Genomic DNA, 18,263 nt, shown 5'->3' on the forward strand with positions numbered 1-18,263 from the left:
TTGCTGCCGCCAAAGGAAAGGAAGAAAGCATAAAGAACCAGAGAGAAATATCAACACAATACATGCCTTCTGCATCAGAAAGAAAAAGTTAGGGCTCTATTGAGAGGGATGGAAAAATTTGTTGCCCGGGCACAACACAAAAGGGTAGGCAGGCTATACACTCAGTGCCACAAAGCTGCCTGTTTCCAAAGTGCAGACAGTCAGAGGAAGCTGTTATTCACAGTCACCCCAACTCCACTCCTTTTGAGGGAGGGGCAGGCAATACAGGACAGAAAAGGAGCCAGCGCTGGCCAACAAAACAGTTGCGCTACGCAGCAGACATCTACAAATTCATTCACCTTTTATCAGAAGTCCGAAAGGAGAAAAAGGAAGAAGGCGGTTAAGTACAGTTATCTTCCTAGTAGTTGTCAAAAGTTAGGGAAGGGGGCAGGTTGGATGTGGAGCCAGGAATTGCAAAGGTGTTTGGATGTCCTCAGAGGCCTTTCGTGCACCTTAGGCAAGTAATTTAGAAGAGCAGCTCAAGGACAGAGTCCTACAGGACTGGTAACAAGAGATTCGGAGCCTGCATTTGCAAATCTTAAGTTGCAGATTTTCTTCATCCTAGCATACTAATCGCTGGGTGACATACTGTATATCTTGAATACTTTACACAAAGGGAGGACAACCAACCCATAGTGCTATGTTTGCACTATGGTCTGTATATTCCCTTGGAAAACAAGCAACAATACCAAGACCGACAATCCATGGGGAAAACTGGCTGAAACAGGCAGAAGTGAGGAAACAAACCAAAAGCCGTTCAATTAAGGCCATTGCTAAACCGGCGTAGCTTTGCAGCGACTAAGCTGATACACTGGAAAAGCTCTGCTACTTTAGAGTAAAAAATATTGACCTTTGCAACCTTATAAGCCATTTTATGTTTTATTTTGTTTCCTGTAAAATTCCACAAACCCATCCCCACAGACATCAACCGCTTTTGGGGAGGGGAGTGGGGGGGGGGGGAAAGACCGTGTTGCCCAGTTCTTTCTCCTGAAAATAGAAATGCACATTCTGCTCTAATTAACAACAACATTACCAATGGAAATGCTTTAAGTCTTTCAAAAGTGAATGGGGTCGATAGGCAAAATGGGTAGCCTTCTCCCCCTTTGACGCTAGAATTCTTTCTAGCGTCTCACACAGTTGTCTTTTCTAGCTGCTCTGCTTCTCTCCCCGAGGCAAAGGCCGAGGGCACTAGAAGAACGCCTTCTGCTCAGGATGTTTCAGGGCAGGGCTGATGCCAACAAGAAAGAAATATTTGTATTTAAAGTGCAGCAGAAAGGGAAAGAGGAAGGCTGCCAGATTCTACAATTAAAATTGAGTTCATCCAAGCGAATTTTTAAAAAAAATCCAGACAGCTAGATACGTAGTTCAGAATAAATAAAATCAGGCTATGCCTTCCTGGAAACCACTGGGCATAGTGTACATTCACCCTACATACAGAGGAAAATAGAACCGAAGGTTTAAAATATTTTGAGAAGATAGGACTGGTTCTTGGTGCGGCAGAAGCACTTGGCTTTTTCTGTGCAAGGTGGCTTAAGTCCAGATGGCCTTCCATTTTCGCAGAAAAAAAAATTCTCTATATGGTATCACTACTGAAAACCTACTTTCCGTTCCCCAATTTCCTGTCAAAAAACACAAACCAACCCCAAATCTATTTCTCCAAAGAACGTTTTTTTTCCTTCCTGTTCAATTAACCGACCAATGCTCTCTTTAAATTATTTACACCCTCTCTGCTGAATAGAACTCCTTTTATTTCCTACTGGATACATGAGGATGAGCAGGAAGTCGTAGTGGCAGGAAGAGCAGAAAATGTGTGCGAAATTAAAAACCGCAAAACAAGACTTGAGACAGAAAAATTGCAGCAGCAGACAAAAGACTGCATCATCACTGAGAAGCCTGGGGCAGAAACAGAGGCCCTGGTGGAAAGGCCAATACTAGGAGGAGGAGGACAACAACTTTTGATTCCAGACATAACACTGCGAGTTTGGGTGCTTTGCTTGGACTTCGCCACATGTCTATCTGTCCTTCGGTATGGCCTATAACTTCTCTATGTGTCTGTTTGTCCTTTCTTGCAGCTACAGAAAAGAGAAGACTGAACAGGGAGATCAGGGTGACAGTTCTTCAGGAGGTTGGGAAGGAGCTCCTGGAGCTTCTGTTTCTCCAGAAAGGCCCAGCTCTGCATCCATTTGCTCCAGCTCCTGCTGGTCAAGCAGCTCAAAATCATCGGCTTCCTCCTCCTCCTCCTCCTCCTCCTCCTCCTCCTCCTCCTCCTCTTCTTCTTTCCCAGGCAGAGGAGCTGTTCCCACCTCCTCGTTCTCAGATAGCTGTGCCTGGAAACTGAGTCTCTCCTCGGGTTCAGTAGGCAGGAACTCAGAGAAACAAGGCCCTTCGGTGTCCTCTGAGGAGTGGAGCAGAGCTGACAGGGTGTTCTGCACAACTGTACTGATAGCCGTAGTGACAATCTCTTGACTCAACGAATCGATGTGTAGCCCCAGGCCTTGTGCGCAGGTCGCTTGGGACTCGGGGGTTCCTCCCACTACCGCCTGCCCGTTCCCATTGAAATGAGTATTTACAAAATGCAGGGGTGAGGCCAGGCACAGAATGGATGTGTCCGGATTCATGGCGGCAGCGGCGTCCTCTTCAGCAGAGGTTAGCTGTTGCACACTTTGAATGGGAACTCCAAAATTCTCATCTTCGTTGGATGGTCCCAAGTCTTTGGAATGGAACTCTTCCACCGAAGGGAATTCTGCTAAATCCTTGGAGAAGGATTCCTCAGGCTCACTGGGGAGGCTCTGCTGGTCCAGATCTAAAAAAAAAAAAAGCAGATAGGCAGTTAGTAAGCACGTAACGTTTAGCGCTCCAGAGATTCCTGCTCTGAATCTTTAATTTGGCTGCTAGCTCAAATATGGGTTTCAATCTTGTTTACTATACCAATTTCTGAATATGCTTGCCTGGCTTTTGTTCCTTTTTTCCCCCCTTCTGACTGGCATTACAACGTTTTTCATCTTTTCCGCCTGAGGTTCTATAAGCCAAGCACTGTATGACTAGCCCAATCTCAAAGTCACAATCTACACAGGAAGCTTACTAAAGCTTTTCTTTATTATATCTTGCTATAAGGATAAAGTACCACTGGTAAATATGCATTATCAAATTTCAGTTTATAAAGAATTCATAATTATATTGGCCAGCAGTAGCACCAGAGCTTTGCATTTCCAAAAGTCATTTCTGAGTCTTTGTCAAAGCAGGTTTAATTCAAAACTTAAGTTTGAGTCACACCCCACTCCAAACAATGAATGGAAAATTAATATGATAATATACCATCCCTTGCTTTGGATGGCTCTACAAGGAACAGAATTCCCCATTGAAATGCCTCCCTTCTTCTTTTCAGGCCTGTAATGGCAGACAAACACCTCTTCTACAAATATTTTTCAGGAAAAGTTAAAGGACAGGCTAGGATCTAGGCTGGCATGGTTGCTGTAGGTCATAATCTTGGGTGCCATTTTGTTAGAGGGTGGAGATGAAGAAAAAAGACTGCAAGGGCAGTGGAAACCAATCCAATGAAGCCAATGAAGTTTTGTTTATAATTCTGTAATATAACTGGGCTAATTTTTGTAGCACCAGTAACTTCCAAATTAAGGAACAGTTAGAAAATTAACATGGAAAAGATACTGCAATCTACGTGTACTATGAAGCCAGAAACATTCAGAATTATGTGATCCTTTCCAGTTCTTGATTCATTTTTCTCATGAATTCTTAGTTCTGCCACAAAACAATATAATTCGTATTGTATCATTCGGCAGCTCCAAGCTGAAATATGAAACTTGGTACGGGGAAAAAAAATATACCACCTTCGGACACATCTGTCAGTTGTGGAGTTGTAGCTCTGGAGACCGTGAATCCCCCACTTTCTAGGATAGAGGCCTCCTCATCAGAGAGTTCAGAATCTGTGATTGCTAATGCCAGAGCTGTCTTCTTCACATCTACCTGCAATAAAGATAACATTAAGATTGTATGGCAAGGCTGGATGAGCTCAGTTAAAAACTCCACAGAGAGAATGCATCTTGAATGCCAACCCAGCCATGTCCCCTATCGGATCAATGCTCATCCTAGATCAGGGGTGTCAAACTCAATTTCATTGCGGTTGCCCTTGGGGTGCCAGGTGAATGTGGCCTACTGGGTGGGCGTGGATGGAGTGGGCGTGGCCTACTGGGTGGGCGTGGCCAGCTCTACATCGTTTGTGTCAAGGGTGCCTGTGGGGTCCTGGGCAGAAGTGGGACAGATCTGAGGGTCTCTGGCAGAAGGGGGTGGGACCAGGGCAAGTGTCAAGGCATGGTCCACTGGAGGAGCCTCACTGTTCCTCCCAGGCCATGCGGGGGGGGGGGGGCTGGATGGTGGTGCGGGCTGCCGGGAGCCCTGGACAGCAGAGGTCAAATGCCCAGGCAAGAAACGCAGCTGGGGAGGTGTCACCCTTTGTGAGGAATGAAGAAATGCACCATCGCCTGGAAGTGGCCAGCACATGGCCCTCACCTACTTCACATATCTGGCTTGGTGGGCTCTGGGGGAGGGGATGCCATGAGCAGCGTGAGAGTCAACGTTGCCTGCGCAATGCCGCCCAGCCCTCAGCCTGCGTGGTTTCGTCAGGTAGCGGGGCGCTTTCCTCATAGCGCCAAGAGGCTGAACCGGACGGTGCAAATCCAAAAAGAAGCGCGATGCCGCCCAGCACCCAGCCTGCCTGGTTTCGGCAGGCAACGGGGCGCTCTCCTCACAGCGCCGAGAGGTTGAGCCGGGTGGTGCGAAGCTTGCCAGCTTTGCACCTTGCTGCCTGCTGAAACTGGGCAGGCTGGGGGCTAGGCAGCATTGCACTTCTCATCAGATTCGCACCACCCGGCTCAGCTTTTGGCGCTGTGAAGAGAGTGCCCCGCTGCCTGCTTAAACCAGGTAGGCTGGGAGCTGGGCGGCCTCATATTTCTTTTTGGATTTGCGCTGCCCGGCTCAGTCTCTCGCTGTGAGGAGAGTGCCCCGCTGCCTGCCGAAACACCTCCCCCAGAGCCCATCAAGCCAGATACGTGAAGTAGGCGAGGACATTTTCTGGCCACTTTCAGGCGATGGTGCATTTCTTCATTCCTCACAAAGGGTGACACCTCCCCAGCATGCACCCAGGGGGCGGGGCCGACGCGGCAGAGGCTGGTTCCTCGCTGTTTCCAGACGGCCTTGTGGAGCTAAGACCGAATGCGTTTCAGCATAGATGGCCACCACAAAATTGTACATTGGCTCCCTCCCGGCCGGCCTGGGCCAGGGCCAAGGCAGCGGGGGCCGTTCCCTCACTGTTTCCAGGATGACTTCGCGGGCATGAAACCACTTTGTGGGCCGCATCCAGCCCCCGGGCCTTGTGTTTGACATGTCTGCCCTAGATGCTGCATCCTCCTTCAACAAATTACGATGAATAACACAAGTGAAACTACAACCCAGAGCAGCGGCAAGTCCAAATAACATGCAAAGATATCCATATGGATTGCTAGAATGCTCCTTCTGACTGCTTAACAAACTGCCACATTGGGAAAAGTAGTTCATAATTTAAAAAACAAGAGGATCTTACTACCTATGAACCTAAAGGAAAGCTGTTGCAAACAGTCAGCATTGACGGAATTTATATTATTACATTCAAAAACATGAAGGATCCGCTACTTTTAGTCTGCCAGCTTTAAGAATCTCAGGGAAAAGATTGGTCTGAAACATTTCACCTCCTATTTCAGGTGAGGCTATGACATGATTATTGTTCAAAACTAAATAAAAATGCGTTGAACAAATTCTTTTTTAAACAAAATATAATTTTATTCCCAAATCGAGAGGCACACGAATATACTTATGTGTGAATATAAGATTTATATATATATATAGCAAGCTACATGCCTGAAATATATTGTTAACTGTCCTTCTTGCACATACTAATTAAGATGCTTTTTGCTTCCCTCGGACAAGCCATAATTAATCCACAGAGAAGGCTGCATCAAAAGAAGTAATATGTATTTCTTATGTATTTTGGTATACTAGAATGGTAGTGAGATAAGAATGGAGGCTCGGTTGACCTCCAGGAACACATTTGGAAGAGGAGGAGGGAAGGAGGGGGGATGTGTAGAGTAGAGTGGTTGAGAGGGAAGAGGGAAGGAGGTAGAAAGAAGGAGGAGGGAAGTAGGTTGGTGAGAGGGAATGTGGTCCTGTGAGGCNGGATGTGTAGAGTAGAGTGGTTGAGAAGGTGGAGAGGAGGGAAGGAGGTAGAAGGAAGGAGGGAAGTAGGTTGAAGAGAGGGAATGTGTTCCTGTGAGGTTACTGAGCATCTTAGAATGGGAGGTTTTTTTAGTTTGTTTTTTTTATTAATTGTATTATTGACTTATGCCATAATTGTATGTTTGTTTATTTCGGGGGGGGGGGAAATCAATAAAGTTTGTTTATAAAAAAAAAAAGAAAGAAGTAATATGCAAACTAAGCACAAACGCACAAAAAACAAAAGTTATTAAACCCTAAATTAATAACAGTCAAAAACAGGAAATGCTTAGAAATGATATTATGAACAAACAATCTACAAAAGTCTTTAAAACTCCCTTAAAATTTATTTACCTCTGCTGGGCTTTAAGTATCTAATACAAGAGATCACTACTTCCAGCGGAGTAGACTTATCTAAGTGAATGTCGCTTTTGAGATTAAAAAAGGTTCCCTTCCCCCGCATTACTTTGCCTCTACACAAATCACGAGAAACCTAAAGTTGCTCTCAACAGGAAGCCGTCAAAGAGAAACCTCATGCTTGAAGGACCCAAAGGCTCACTGGGTAGAAGCATCCAATGATGCAAACCAAATGATTGTCCTCACACACACAACCCATCCCCAGTGTGAAGTTCAGCTCATCGCTCTCTCCAGACTCCTGTAACTCTCTCAGTGCCAGGTCTCCAGCCGCCCCCCACTCTTTCGTTTGATCACGCTTCGCCCTTTTTTTGCTTCTTCCCTCACCCTTACCACTGTAGAGTAGCCAGACAGTTCTGCTTCACTCTCACTTTCTGTTTCTGCCATTGGTTCACTGCCAGCCTCTGGCTCAATCTTTCCTTGACGCTCTGCAGAGTAAAACAAAATAAATATTGCCCATGGCTTCTGTGAGTCAGTCCTGCGGAAAAAGGCTTAAGAAAATACTATTTTATAACAAGTTGTTTTTGTTTTGTTTTTTACAGTGTGTGCTTCTTTGTGCTCCTTGTCCCAATTGCACACTGACATCCATACATCTACAGGCTTTCTAGGCCCTGTGCCCACTGGAGAAACCGGTCAGTCCAGCATTTCTTTAGCAATTCTTTTGACCTGCATTTTAAGTAGCAAAGAGCAGTCGACTTACTTTTCTTTTCGTGTTTAAGATGCAGAGTCTCCACCTTCATACTGTAGTCCAGTTTCATTAGGATGGGCTCCAAACGGGTATACATTCTCTGAATGAGTTCATGGTAAACTACCAGTGGCCACAGCAGAATGCTAAGTACTGGAAATATGGATAAAACTCAGAGATGTGTTAAAAACATATACAGTATATTCTCTGACGCTAAGGCAGTTCATGTCTTCTCTAGGAACGTTAAGTTGCCAGTTACTCTCAGTGCTTCTTATGTTCAGTGAATCCCCCTGGGCCTGACATAGTACCAATACTGTACAAATTCAGCCCTTAATCTCTCTAGCTGAAGATCATAAGATCAGGACCAACATTGTTAATAATGCATAAACAGGAAAAAAAATCCTTAGATTCCAGAACTGAAATTGAATAAACTGCAAAAATAACTTTGCCAGATGCTTCCCACACACCAAAAAATATGATTGCCCTTATCCCCAAGCTTTATTTTCTTGTGGAGCTGGCAGAGGAAATAGATACCACCATTTGAAACATCTACTACTGGCTTTACAGAAAGATTTGCACGATACCCTTTGAAAAATTTGCTGTATTTTCTTTTAAATTGGTTTGCTGAAAATTCCTGTGAATTCCTAGAAGGTGCCTAGAAGCTTATGATATTTGTTAGTAAAAGTGTATCTTTAGTTTTAAAGGGATGCAAAGGGTTAATAAACATACTCACAGACAATGTAGGAGATCATGATTCCTGGAACATAGTGTCCTACAATTGCTAGAATCAAGCATCCTGAGCAGATTCTGGCACAGAACTGGGCAAAGAAGAAGTAAGAGGGACAAAAATAATGCTTAGGGGGGGAAAAACACTCTCAGAATAGCTAGTGTACGTAGCCTTCTTCGTAACAGACTTAGAGTGCCTCCCAAATTACAGGGCCCTTTCATTCTTTAATGTTGCTTGCATTCATCCACAAATCTGTTTCACGTACTCTAAGACTGATCCTAGCTAGCTAATATTTAGCTTCTGAATAGAAGGGGAAAAAAAACAAGAATAGCAAGCTACATGCCTGAAATATATTGTTAACTGTCCTTCTTGCACATACTAATTAAGATGCTTTTTGCTTCCCTCGGACAAGCCATAATTAATCCACAGAGAAGGCTGCATCAAATGAAGTAATATGCAAACTAAGCACAAATGCACAAAAAACAAATGTTATTAAACCCTAAATTAATAACAGTAAAAAACAGGAAATGCTTAGAAATGATATTATGAACAAACAATCTACAAAAGTCTTAAGAACAACTTTGTTAGCAGTGAGCTAATCCAAATAATGTTGTGAGTGGTGCAATTTATTTAAAAAGGCTGAAATGCCATTTTAAAACATAACATTACTTGTAATTTATGCCCACATTTCCTTTCCTTTTTTCCCCTATGTTGTCTGAAAGATCAATTCACACTGCTATCCCAGTATATGCTTTGGATTAGAAAACACAGCAAAAGGAAACACAAGGCTGCTGCCTTTTGGGGCAGAAATACCAATGTATAGCTCCATCAGGACAACTGCTGGGAAATAACTTGTCTTACCTGTATTTCAACTGAAGTGATGTAATAAAACCTCTATTACAGTTCTTTGTTTCCACATACCTGGAGCAATGCTTTAAGATCACTGCTTAAAACACTGTATGTACGCCAGGATGACCATGTCCAAATATAGTTATTTTAACGTCCATGCAGAAAAATGTTAGGTATGAATCAGTTCTAACTCCCAGAGACTATGCATTTTAATCTCTTCCTCTGAAGGCAAACATGCATTTTAATGCCTTTTTCTGAATGCAAACGTCGGACAACTTTCCCTAGCACAACAGTAACTAGGCTTTGTCTTCTTACATGAAAGGCCCCATTGATTCCATACATACCTTGGCAGGGTTTTGCTTCTTATACTGCAGAAGTTCCTGCAGATATAGCCTAAAGGTAATCCAGCTCTCAGCCAAGCAACGACAGAGTTCTGATACACTGAGCAGGTGAGGTTGGGCTCCTCTCATCTCATGGTCACTGGAATAAAAAACTACATATTAGCAAACCAAGCCTTCAAAATGACACCCAATATTATATTTAATACAACAATCTCCACAACAGGCTAACCAAGGTCCAGTTAAAAACACCGCACTTTGTTTGAAAGTGCTTGGCTTTTAAACCAATATAAGGATATTTTTCAGAAGGGACATCCACCCAGAGGAACAGTTTTCGAGGGTTTGAAAGTATGATCTGTGATCTGATCTGACACGATAAATAATTAAATTTGTGTATTTCAGTTCCCAATCCTATAAAATAAGATCAAATAAAATAGGTTAAAGAATGTTTAAGGAATTTCAAATAATATCACAAATCAAAACACTGAGCTACTTGAAGTAAAAAGGCAGACAAGGGCAAGGAAAAATGACAGAAGTAAAGATCTTCCCCAGAATATTAGGAACATGCCTACCTGTCTCCCCCAGGTTCTTCTATGGGTTGTACTGCAGGATAAAAAAATGGGGAGGGGGGGGTTTAAAGCATTAACTGAGAAATGAAACATAGAAATTCAGATTCTATACACATGTATATGTTTCTTTCTTCAACAAATTGGTTTTTATATACAGAGCTGAAGAGCTTAGCTTTATAACTGTAGGTATCACAAGGACTAAGGGAAAGCAAGACCCACACTTTAGAAATTGTCCAAATACTGTGGTACTATATTAACATATATCATGTTTCCCCCAAAAGAAGCCCCCCCCCAAAAAAAACTAAGCCCCAGCTTAATTTTTGGGGTGGGGCTAATATAAGCCCCCCGAAAGTAAGTCCTAGTTTGGGGGTGAGGGCGGGGTGGGGGGGTGAAGCTGCCCCACACGCCCTGCACCTGCTTATCTTACCGGTAGGACCACCACAACTAGGCCTCCCATCCCCCGACACTTGTCAAGCCGTGTGGCGCTTCACGCCGTTGCCATTGCTCGTGGCAGGACGCCGCATGGTGCTTCGGGCCATTTCCACTGCTCACAGAAGGATGCCACATGGTGCTTCGGGCTGTTTCCGCCGCTCGTTGCAAGAAGCCACACGGCTCTTTGGGCCATTGCCGTCGCTCGTGGCAGGAGGCCACGTGGCGTCCTGCCGCAAGCAACCATGAAGGCCTGCATATAGTCCCTACAAGCTGCAATCAGGGTTTTTCTGTTGTGTACAAACTCTGAACAGCTCATTGAAACAATGGGAAACAATCTTGTGAAGTTTGTGAGCCAGATTTGGCAAACACCCCTAACACAGGCACCCAATAATCATAGTCACTGTAAGAACTACTGCCCCTATGAAAGACAGAAGCTATTCTATCACATGAAAAAACTACTGTTAACTCAGCAGCTTAATACAATGGGCATTTAATGCATCTGTGACTATTCTGAATACTGTACTGCCTGCAAAAGAGTGGAAGCTAGTCATCACGTGTTGGAGCGCTATGACTGGTCTACATCAGCCTGTTTTGCTCTTCCTCGGAGATTTGAAAGGCCTGTACAGCCTTAATTAACCCGTTCAGTAACATTAGCCCTATTTTCACCCGTTTCGCCGTATTTTATTTTGGAAGCTTAGAAAATGCAAAAGAAGCATCAATTCCCCAAACTGGTGCAAAATTGACAATTTGATAAATTTGATAATTGGGGTTCCCCGATGAATCCAAAAGAAGCAAGTCTATTTTGCCAAATTCCTAATCACAGAGCTTCAAGAAAATGCTCAGCATGATAAACAAGAAGCAGAAGGAGGCCTAGAAAAGAAGCGTCCCCTTCTAGATTTCAGTCTGAACAATAAGTGTTCACTAAAAAGATACCGAATTTTTTTAGAATTCCAATGCACCTCTGAAAAGAGCAGCTCTGTCAAAATGATTTGTAAGTAAATCCGAAAACTCTCAAGAGGTCCGATAGCACCTTTTCTTACTAACACATTTTATGAAAATGTATAAGCTCCTGAAAGCTCATCCTTTTTAACAAAAATGTTATAAAGACTCCTGCTGATTTTTTGCCACTATCAAGTATTACTGTAAACCATGCCTTCTTACAATGTCTACAAAGCAAAGCATCAAGTTTAGCTATATGGAAATATATAAAAATTATCAAGAAACTGGCATAAATACAAGCAAACAAAATTTTTCTAATCAAATGCAACAGAACTGCATGATATTTCTCCTTTAAGAACTGAAAGTGAGGAACCCTCTATATCAGTGTTTCTCAACCTTGACAATTTTAAGGCATGTGGACTTCAACTCCCAGAATTCCACAGCCAGCATTGCTGGCTGTGGAATTCTGGGAGGTGAAGGCCACATGCCTTAAAATTGTCAAGGTTGAGAAACACTGCTCTATATGGACTACAGCTAAAGATTATGCCATACTCTCTCCAAGAAAGTCCTAATCATCTAATCATAACTCTTTGTAAGAACCAACAATTAATCATGAATGCCACATCTCCTCTGGAATTTCAACTACAACAGGGTTTTATAATAAAACAACTCATCTTCTTGAAAAAGAAGACAGATTTCCAAGCATCCACTAGCATCCACTCACTCGAACAGGAATATAGGAATGTCTTATGAAAATTCCATTACTTGAAATAGAGGGCAATCAACACTCCTGAACATTATTTTGTAATATTACAAATGCTGTCACCAACCAAATCCATGAAGTTAAGCTGGCAGGATGCATTTCTTTGGACAAGAAACATGAGAGAAAAATCAGGGAATAATAGAAAGAAATAGAAGGAAATAGAAATAGAAATAATAAAAATAAAAATAGAAATAGAAGTAGAAATAGAATACAATTCTTTATTGGCCAAGTATGGTTGGACACACAAGAAATTTGTCTCTGGTATTGAAGCTCTCAGTGTACGTACAAGCAACAAGTGATAAATCATAATCATAATCATCATAAAAATACATTCATCATAAATCATAAGATACAACACTTAGTGATAGTCATAGGATAGTCTAGTTGTTCTGGCGTGCAATGCCCTATAGCAGGGGTCTCCAACCTTTCTGGGTTGGCGATCCATTGGGAAAGGGAGGGACAGGCACCTTTATGCGTGCATGCGCACATGCAAATGTGACTGCGCACACTTGCGCACGAACGGGGCTGAGAGCATGCACGCTCCGCAAATGGGGTTAACGCCGGCACAAGGAACTCTGAGTGTGCGCACATGTACTGTACACTGGCCAGCCACTCATGTGGCCCGGTGGCCAAGAGGCCACGGCCCAGTAGTGGGCCACGGTCCTTAGGTTGGAGACCTCTGCCCTATAGCATCATCTTGAGGGAAGAAGTTGAAGCAGTTTATGTCCAGGATGTGAGGTGGTCTGTAGATCTTTTCACAGCCCTCTTTCTGGCTCATGCAGTATACAGGTCCTCAGTGGAAGGCAGGCTGGTAGCAATTGTTTTTTCTGCAGTTCTAACTATTCATGAAGCATTACCGTAATTCAATCCTAACTTCTTAAAGTAGGGAATCTAACCATTCCTTGCTTTTATCATTCACTCCTTCAACCAATATTATGACTGGTATAACCCATTCATTCAGTTAATGGCCTATTAATTAAATGTGTCATTATTAAACTCATGGAGATTAACATCTTGCAAACAGTTTATTTCTTGCAGTAGTTATTTTAATCTCATACATGTTAGTGAGAAATATTATTTCTGCAGTGTTTTCTGAATAACTTTCAAATCCCAAATCCCATACTACAACAGGTAGCATGTGGTCTTTCCTTGTGATCTTCCTCCAGTGCCTCAACAACCAGGATGTTCGTTATCAATTATAGTGCCCTAGTTTCAACAGCTGGTCATAAACAACCTCCACAGGATAAATAGATAAAAGGGCTTTTTGAGCAGAAAGAAAAGAGGAGGCTTTTGCGTCGTTCTCAATTATGATAACCCTTTAATTAGCCAAGAGTCTGAAAAAGTTGGCTATAGCTATTTTTGAATCAGAGAAGTTATCTAAAATGAAATAAATTACTACAAAGCTCGGAAGACAGGACCTCTGGTCCCGGTGACCAACCCAGATTGGATCCTACAATATTATCCTGGGACATGTATATTCGCCTTCATTCGTAGATTATTACATCACAACTTGCTTCACATACACAGGATCTGTCAGATGGATGCCCTAAATGTCCAGTCTTCAAAAGCTAAAGCTAAAACGAGGGCAGAGCTACCAGTATCATAAAATCATAATTGTGGCTCATGGTACTCAAATATTTAGGACCTAAGAACACAAGAACTGCATTATTTTTCTACAAATCAACCAAAGATAAAGGATGCATATAAGCAAAGAATCAAATACTGTACCTTTAGTTGAAAAACAAACTTTAATTCTCAGTGGCTTCCCATGTCGACAATACAATACTGTGCAAACCAACTGAAATACACCACTGCCTTGATTCAGTTTAAGTAAAATCCAAGCAAATTGTGACACAAATGAGCTCATGAATAGATGTTCCCCTGAGTCAGCAATTCCCACTGTCAAATAGTGTTTAGCACCAGTTCACAGATCTGAAATACCCTTGCTTGCCACATAATGTTCTTAAGAGAAAAAAACCACCTAAATTTCACTAGTAGGAAATAACAGAATTAGAACCCAAAGTAAAAGACTATATTTGCAAAAGTCTAACTTCTATTGCGTTTACTATGTTCACTTACCTGAGAAATCCAATAAAAATTGGGGCTTCCATCTCTCCAACAGCAGAATACCAATAAAACCAGTACTAAGGAGGAACAGGGGACGTAATGAAGTGGAGGAAAACAACCTGGAAAGTCCCAAAGACAGGCATTACAGAAAGAATTGGCAAAAATATAACAAAAGATTCCATTTATTCTGGCTCAATTGTATTACCAGCTATTAATTACTTTCCCTTTCCAAATCTTCTGGACCACAGTGAATTTCAAGAGAGCAGCAGCTTCCTCAACTTGTTAAGATTATTATTATTTTTTTAAAAAAGACAAATTAATGGAATTTCTCATACAATTTTTGATCCTTCCCCAATCATTATAGGTTGGCAAACTTTTCTGTCCAAAGGTCATCCTGGTTGTCTGACCGGAGTTTTGGGCAGCAAGAAACCAGGAATCTGTTGTCAGTTGGTCATCTGGTCAGCAGAAAACAGGTTGGGTTCTTCATGATTCTGAGCTGAACTTCTGTGGCCTATAAGAGCCCAGCATACTTATTGCCCACTCCTACCCTAAGGCTCAGTAATGGTAACAGTGCTAAGGTCCAATCTTCCTTTACCCACATTGATTGTTTCAGAATGCTCTTGCCATAAGCACAAATAGATTGCTAAATACATTGCTCTACAAGTTCTTTCACAAAGTGCAGGCAGCTCTCTCATTCTCTGCTACATGGTTAAGGCTGAGGGCAAGGCAGAGAGATCTGTAGTTCCCAGAAATAAGTATTCAAGTGTTGTTTCAGTACTACATTTGCAGATACTTGAACTTATCTTTGGGGAAAGAAATGTAAGACCAATCAAAAACATTCACGGGAATATAAAAGGTTGAAGTGCGCAGTAAATGCCATCAGGATCAAAAAAATTATATAACAATTGCGGCTATATTAATTTTTAGAAAATCATCCTTTTTATACATGAGAACAACTCCAATTACTTTCTACTGTTTTATCAGTATCAGTTAAGGTTTTTCAATAGAGATACATCTATATATCATCTTAATAATCCTGGAAAATTTGTTTTCTCATTATAAGAGAAAATTGAAAAAAAAAAGCTTCAGAGTCAAAAGCAAGTCTATGACTTTATGTCTAGGATAGATGCCTGGCTAACTCATTTATGTGGATATTTCAAATATTATTAGATTTTTATTATTATCCCCCAGAGTATGAGTGTATATCATGGAAACATATATTTTGAAAAACTGAAGTTAAATTTACAGGCACCTACACATTTATAATGGTTATACAGATGTCACCTAGGAATTTGAAATATTTTAATCCTAGCATGACTGGCTTTTAAAAATGTAATAACTACCATTTTTCTGGTAGAGCCACATTAATTCTTTTATTGTCATAGGGTATCTAAAAAGTTACTACACAGAATAACAGAAAAATTATCTGGCTATTTTTAATTCAAGCCTTCATAACAGTAGCCACTGGAAATATAATTCCAATCCCTGCATGGTTCCAATCCATGAATATGCTTTGCTGATAGTCAGCTCGTTGTCTCTAAGAGTAAACAGGATGTTTTGTTTTGTTTTGTTTTCCAGCAGTTGCTGGACTCTACCAGTCAGCCTTGTTAAATGTTGCTGTATGTGCAGAAGCCACACAGCTAGAAAGGAAGGAATGTGCTAGTATAACAATTCTCAGCAATTATAGGCTTGACAAAATCTCAGTTGGCAGAGGGTAAGCAAAAGCTTCTTGGGCTTACAACCTCCTAGTACATTGCCAGGAGTGACTAAGCAATCAGTCCCAAGATGTATACTAGTATAAACCATGTGTATCATTTGCAGTGAATACACAATCTAACGAGAAACATTCCTGGGCAAACCTCCAGTTATCTGTAACTGCTAGTAACGGCCCTTGTTTATCACAAGTCAATCCTAAAACTCTTGGCAATAGTTACGAGCAGAAAAAAAATCCACTTACACATTGAGAATAAAGAACGAAAATTACTTGAAGCTATAGATAACAAATATTAAATTCTGCATGTTGGACTATGACTGCACTCTTTTCGATCAACCTGCAAAGAACTCTGGAACAGATAACCCAATGCATAATCCTCTTAGGTTCACATAGTACATGTTTACTTTGTGGTTCCACTGGAAGTAAGATTAGTGGTATTTACCTGAACAAGTATAGCACAGGATTGTTTTGTATGGCATCACTCAGTGGCACTCCCTATACGTCAATTGCTAAAAATCAGAGCCCGGCATTTACATTACTATCTCAGGACAAAGCTAAAAAGATTTCAAACTCTCTAGCAGTGTTTCTCAACCTTGACAATTTTAAGGCATGTGGACTTCAACTCCCAGAATTCCACAGCCAGCATTGCTGGCTGTGGAATTCTGGGAGTTGAAGTCCACATGCCTTAAAATTGTCAAGGTTGAGAAACACTGCACAAGGCAGAAGATAATACTGGCATACTTTAGACAAATAAAATACCTGACTATTCATCAGATAGGTGAGTCATTAATTTTGAGATGCAATCCCTCTTTGAATTATACTTTTAACCCAAGGCACTATACTGAATCTCTATACACAGGCAACCAAAAACTGCCTAATTTTGTTCAAGTAATATCAAAATATTTGAGATTTACAATTTGCATCACATACTTTCAAGACTCTGATAACACTTGTACGTCTTGCAAAACATTTTTACAGCACTCTATCCACAACTATCCATTTTTATCACTGATACATTTAAATCTCATTATTTTATACTTATTTAGCTACTGTCTCCGTATGGGGGGGATTCACTAGAGCACAGCAGAGAATGCTTAGATATAAATATCAAATAAGAATATGCATGCTTTCTGTTTCACTGCTTACAAAAATAAATCCAACATGCTAGAAAACATTTCTTTGGAAATTGGAAAAAAAAGCAGTGAGTAGTTACGTTGTTTGAATCAATACATTGCAACAGCCAACATTATGGGGTATATAAAAGAAATCTAGAAACTCCCAGAATGTAAAATCAAGAATACAGGTGTCAAATAACACAAATGGTCTAACCATGTAATCTCCACACATTATCAATTAACAGTACAACTTGATATTTATAATTTAATATCATGCCATCCTTCTCACTGCTCGTATATTAGGAAAAAAATCTACTCTTGCCATTGTGGCTGGGATCATCCCATGTTATGTACACCTAATTCAATAAAGTGTGAGGCATTCAGAGCAATATCCTGGTTAGCAGAGGATGGTCCTGCAGAGACATACCTCTTTCAGAAAAAGTAATTTACATTAGCTAAAACATCAGATTTATTTATTTCAGTCAGTTTATATCACCACTCACTCACCACTTCTTGACAATAAACAAAATTCATTATTTTATTTTTTGCATATCAGGCTATCAAATAATCCTTATTTCAACACAGCCATCATTTTGTGCTGCAGTATTCAGGAATATATAAATAATTTACAATCTGCATTAAAACATATTTTTCTAAGTATTGGACTTGATCTGAGAGAAACCTGGATACTAGCCCGTATTGTGCCTATCTAGCACTGGCCACATCATTACTGTTGAGTTTAATTTAGCACACAAAGTTGTTGTGAGAATGTGGGATGCTCCCACTCCCATATCTCTCTACACTACTGGCCCGTTTTCTAATTTCACCATCTCATAATTCCCACATGTGCCCATCTAACACAACATAGACCAGATCTCTCATTTCCCTCCCCACCCTTTTCAAGGCAGTCAAAAGAATACGGACAGCTAATCTGTAACATTAATGGGAATTTATTAGGGAGAAATCATTCTTAAGGTTGTGCATGAAAACACCCATACGCTTTTAGCATACTGTAATTTAACCTAAGTCGACTAGCAACCAAATTCAAGTTTCTATTTATTCACGAACCTAACTGGGTGACTGAGTCAGTGATTTTCTCAGCTCAATCTTCCTCCAGATGTTTTTGTATCTAGGAGCCTATGCATGCCTCCTTGATAGGGTTGCCAGGTGTCCACTATTTGAGTGGACAGTCCACTTTTTTCACATTATGTTCACTATTTTTTTTCACAAAATAGTGGACATTTTTTTATTCAAAAGCTTTATGATGAAATGGTACGTAATCTAAAGCTGTACAGTCTACTTTTTTTACTACTTAACCCCCCCCCCCGCTTGTCCGCTATTTTTTGGAAGCAGA

The 18,263-nt window shown here is 41.2% G+C and overlaps 1 protein-coding gene across 1 annotated transcript; it reads right to left on the reverse strand.

Annotated features, from left to right (window-relative positions):
- Nucleotides 1-1,313: 1,313 nt before the first annotated feature.
- On the reverse strand, nucleotides 1,314-17,763 carry RETREG2 (reticulophagy regulator family member 2). The gene is made up of 10 exons (XM_015820491.1): nucleotides 17,716-17,763; nucleotides 16,199-16,236; nucleotides 14,093-14,199; nucleotides 9,883-9,913; nucleotides 9,317-9,452; nucleotides 8,130-8,214; nucleotides 7,412-7,549; nucleotides 7,045-7,139; nucleotides 3,885-4,020; nucleotides 1,314-2,842 (listed from the first exon to the last, which is right to left on the reverse strand). The coding sequence occupies exons 1-10, from the start codon at nucleotides 17,761-17,763 to the stop codon at nucleotides 2,142-2,144; spliced, it is 1,515 nt and encodes a 504-aa protein (XP_015675977.1). The 3' UTR covers nucleotides 1,314-2,141.
- Between the last annotated feature and the right edge of the window lie 500 nt (nucleotides 17,764-18,263).

The sequence above is a fragment of the Protobothrops mucrosquamatus genome, unplaced genomic scaffold (genome assembly GCF_001527695.2).
Source record: "Protobothrops mucrosquamatus isolate PMUCROS unplaced genomic scaffold, P.Mucros_1.0 scaffold1133, whole genome shotgun sequence".
In the NCBI taxonomy this organism is placed as follows: Eukaryota; Metazoa; Chordata; class Lepidosauria; order Squamata; family Viperidae; genus Protobothrops; species Protobothrops mucrosquamatus.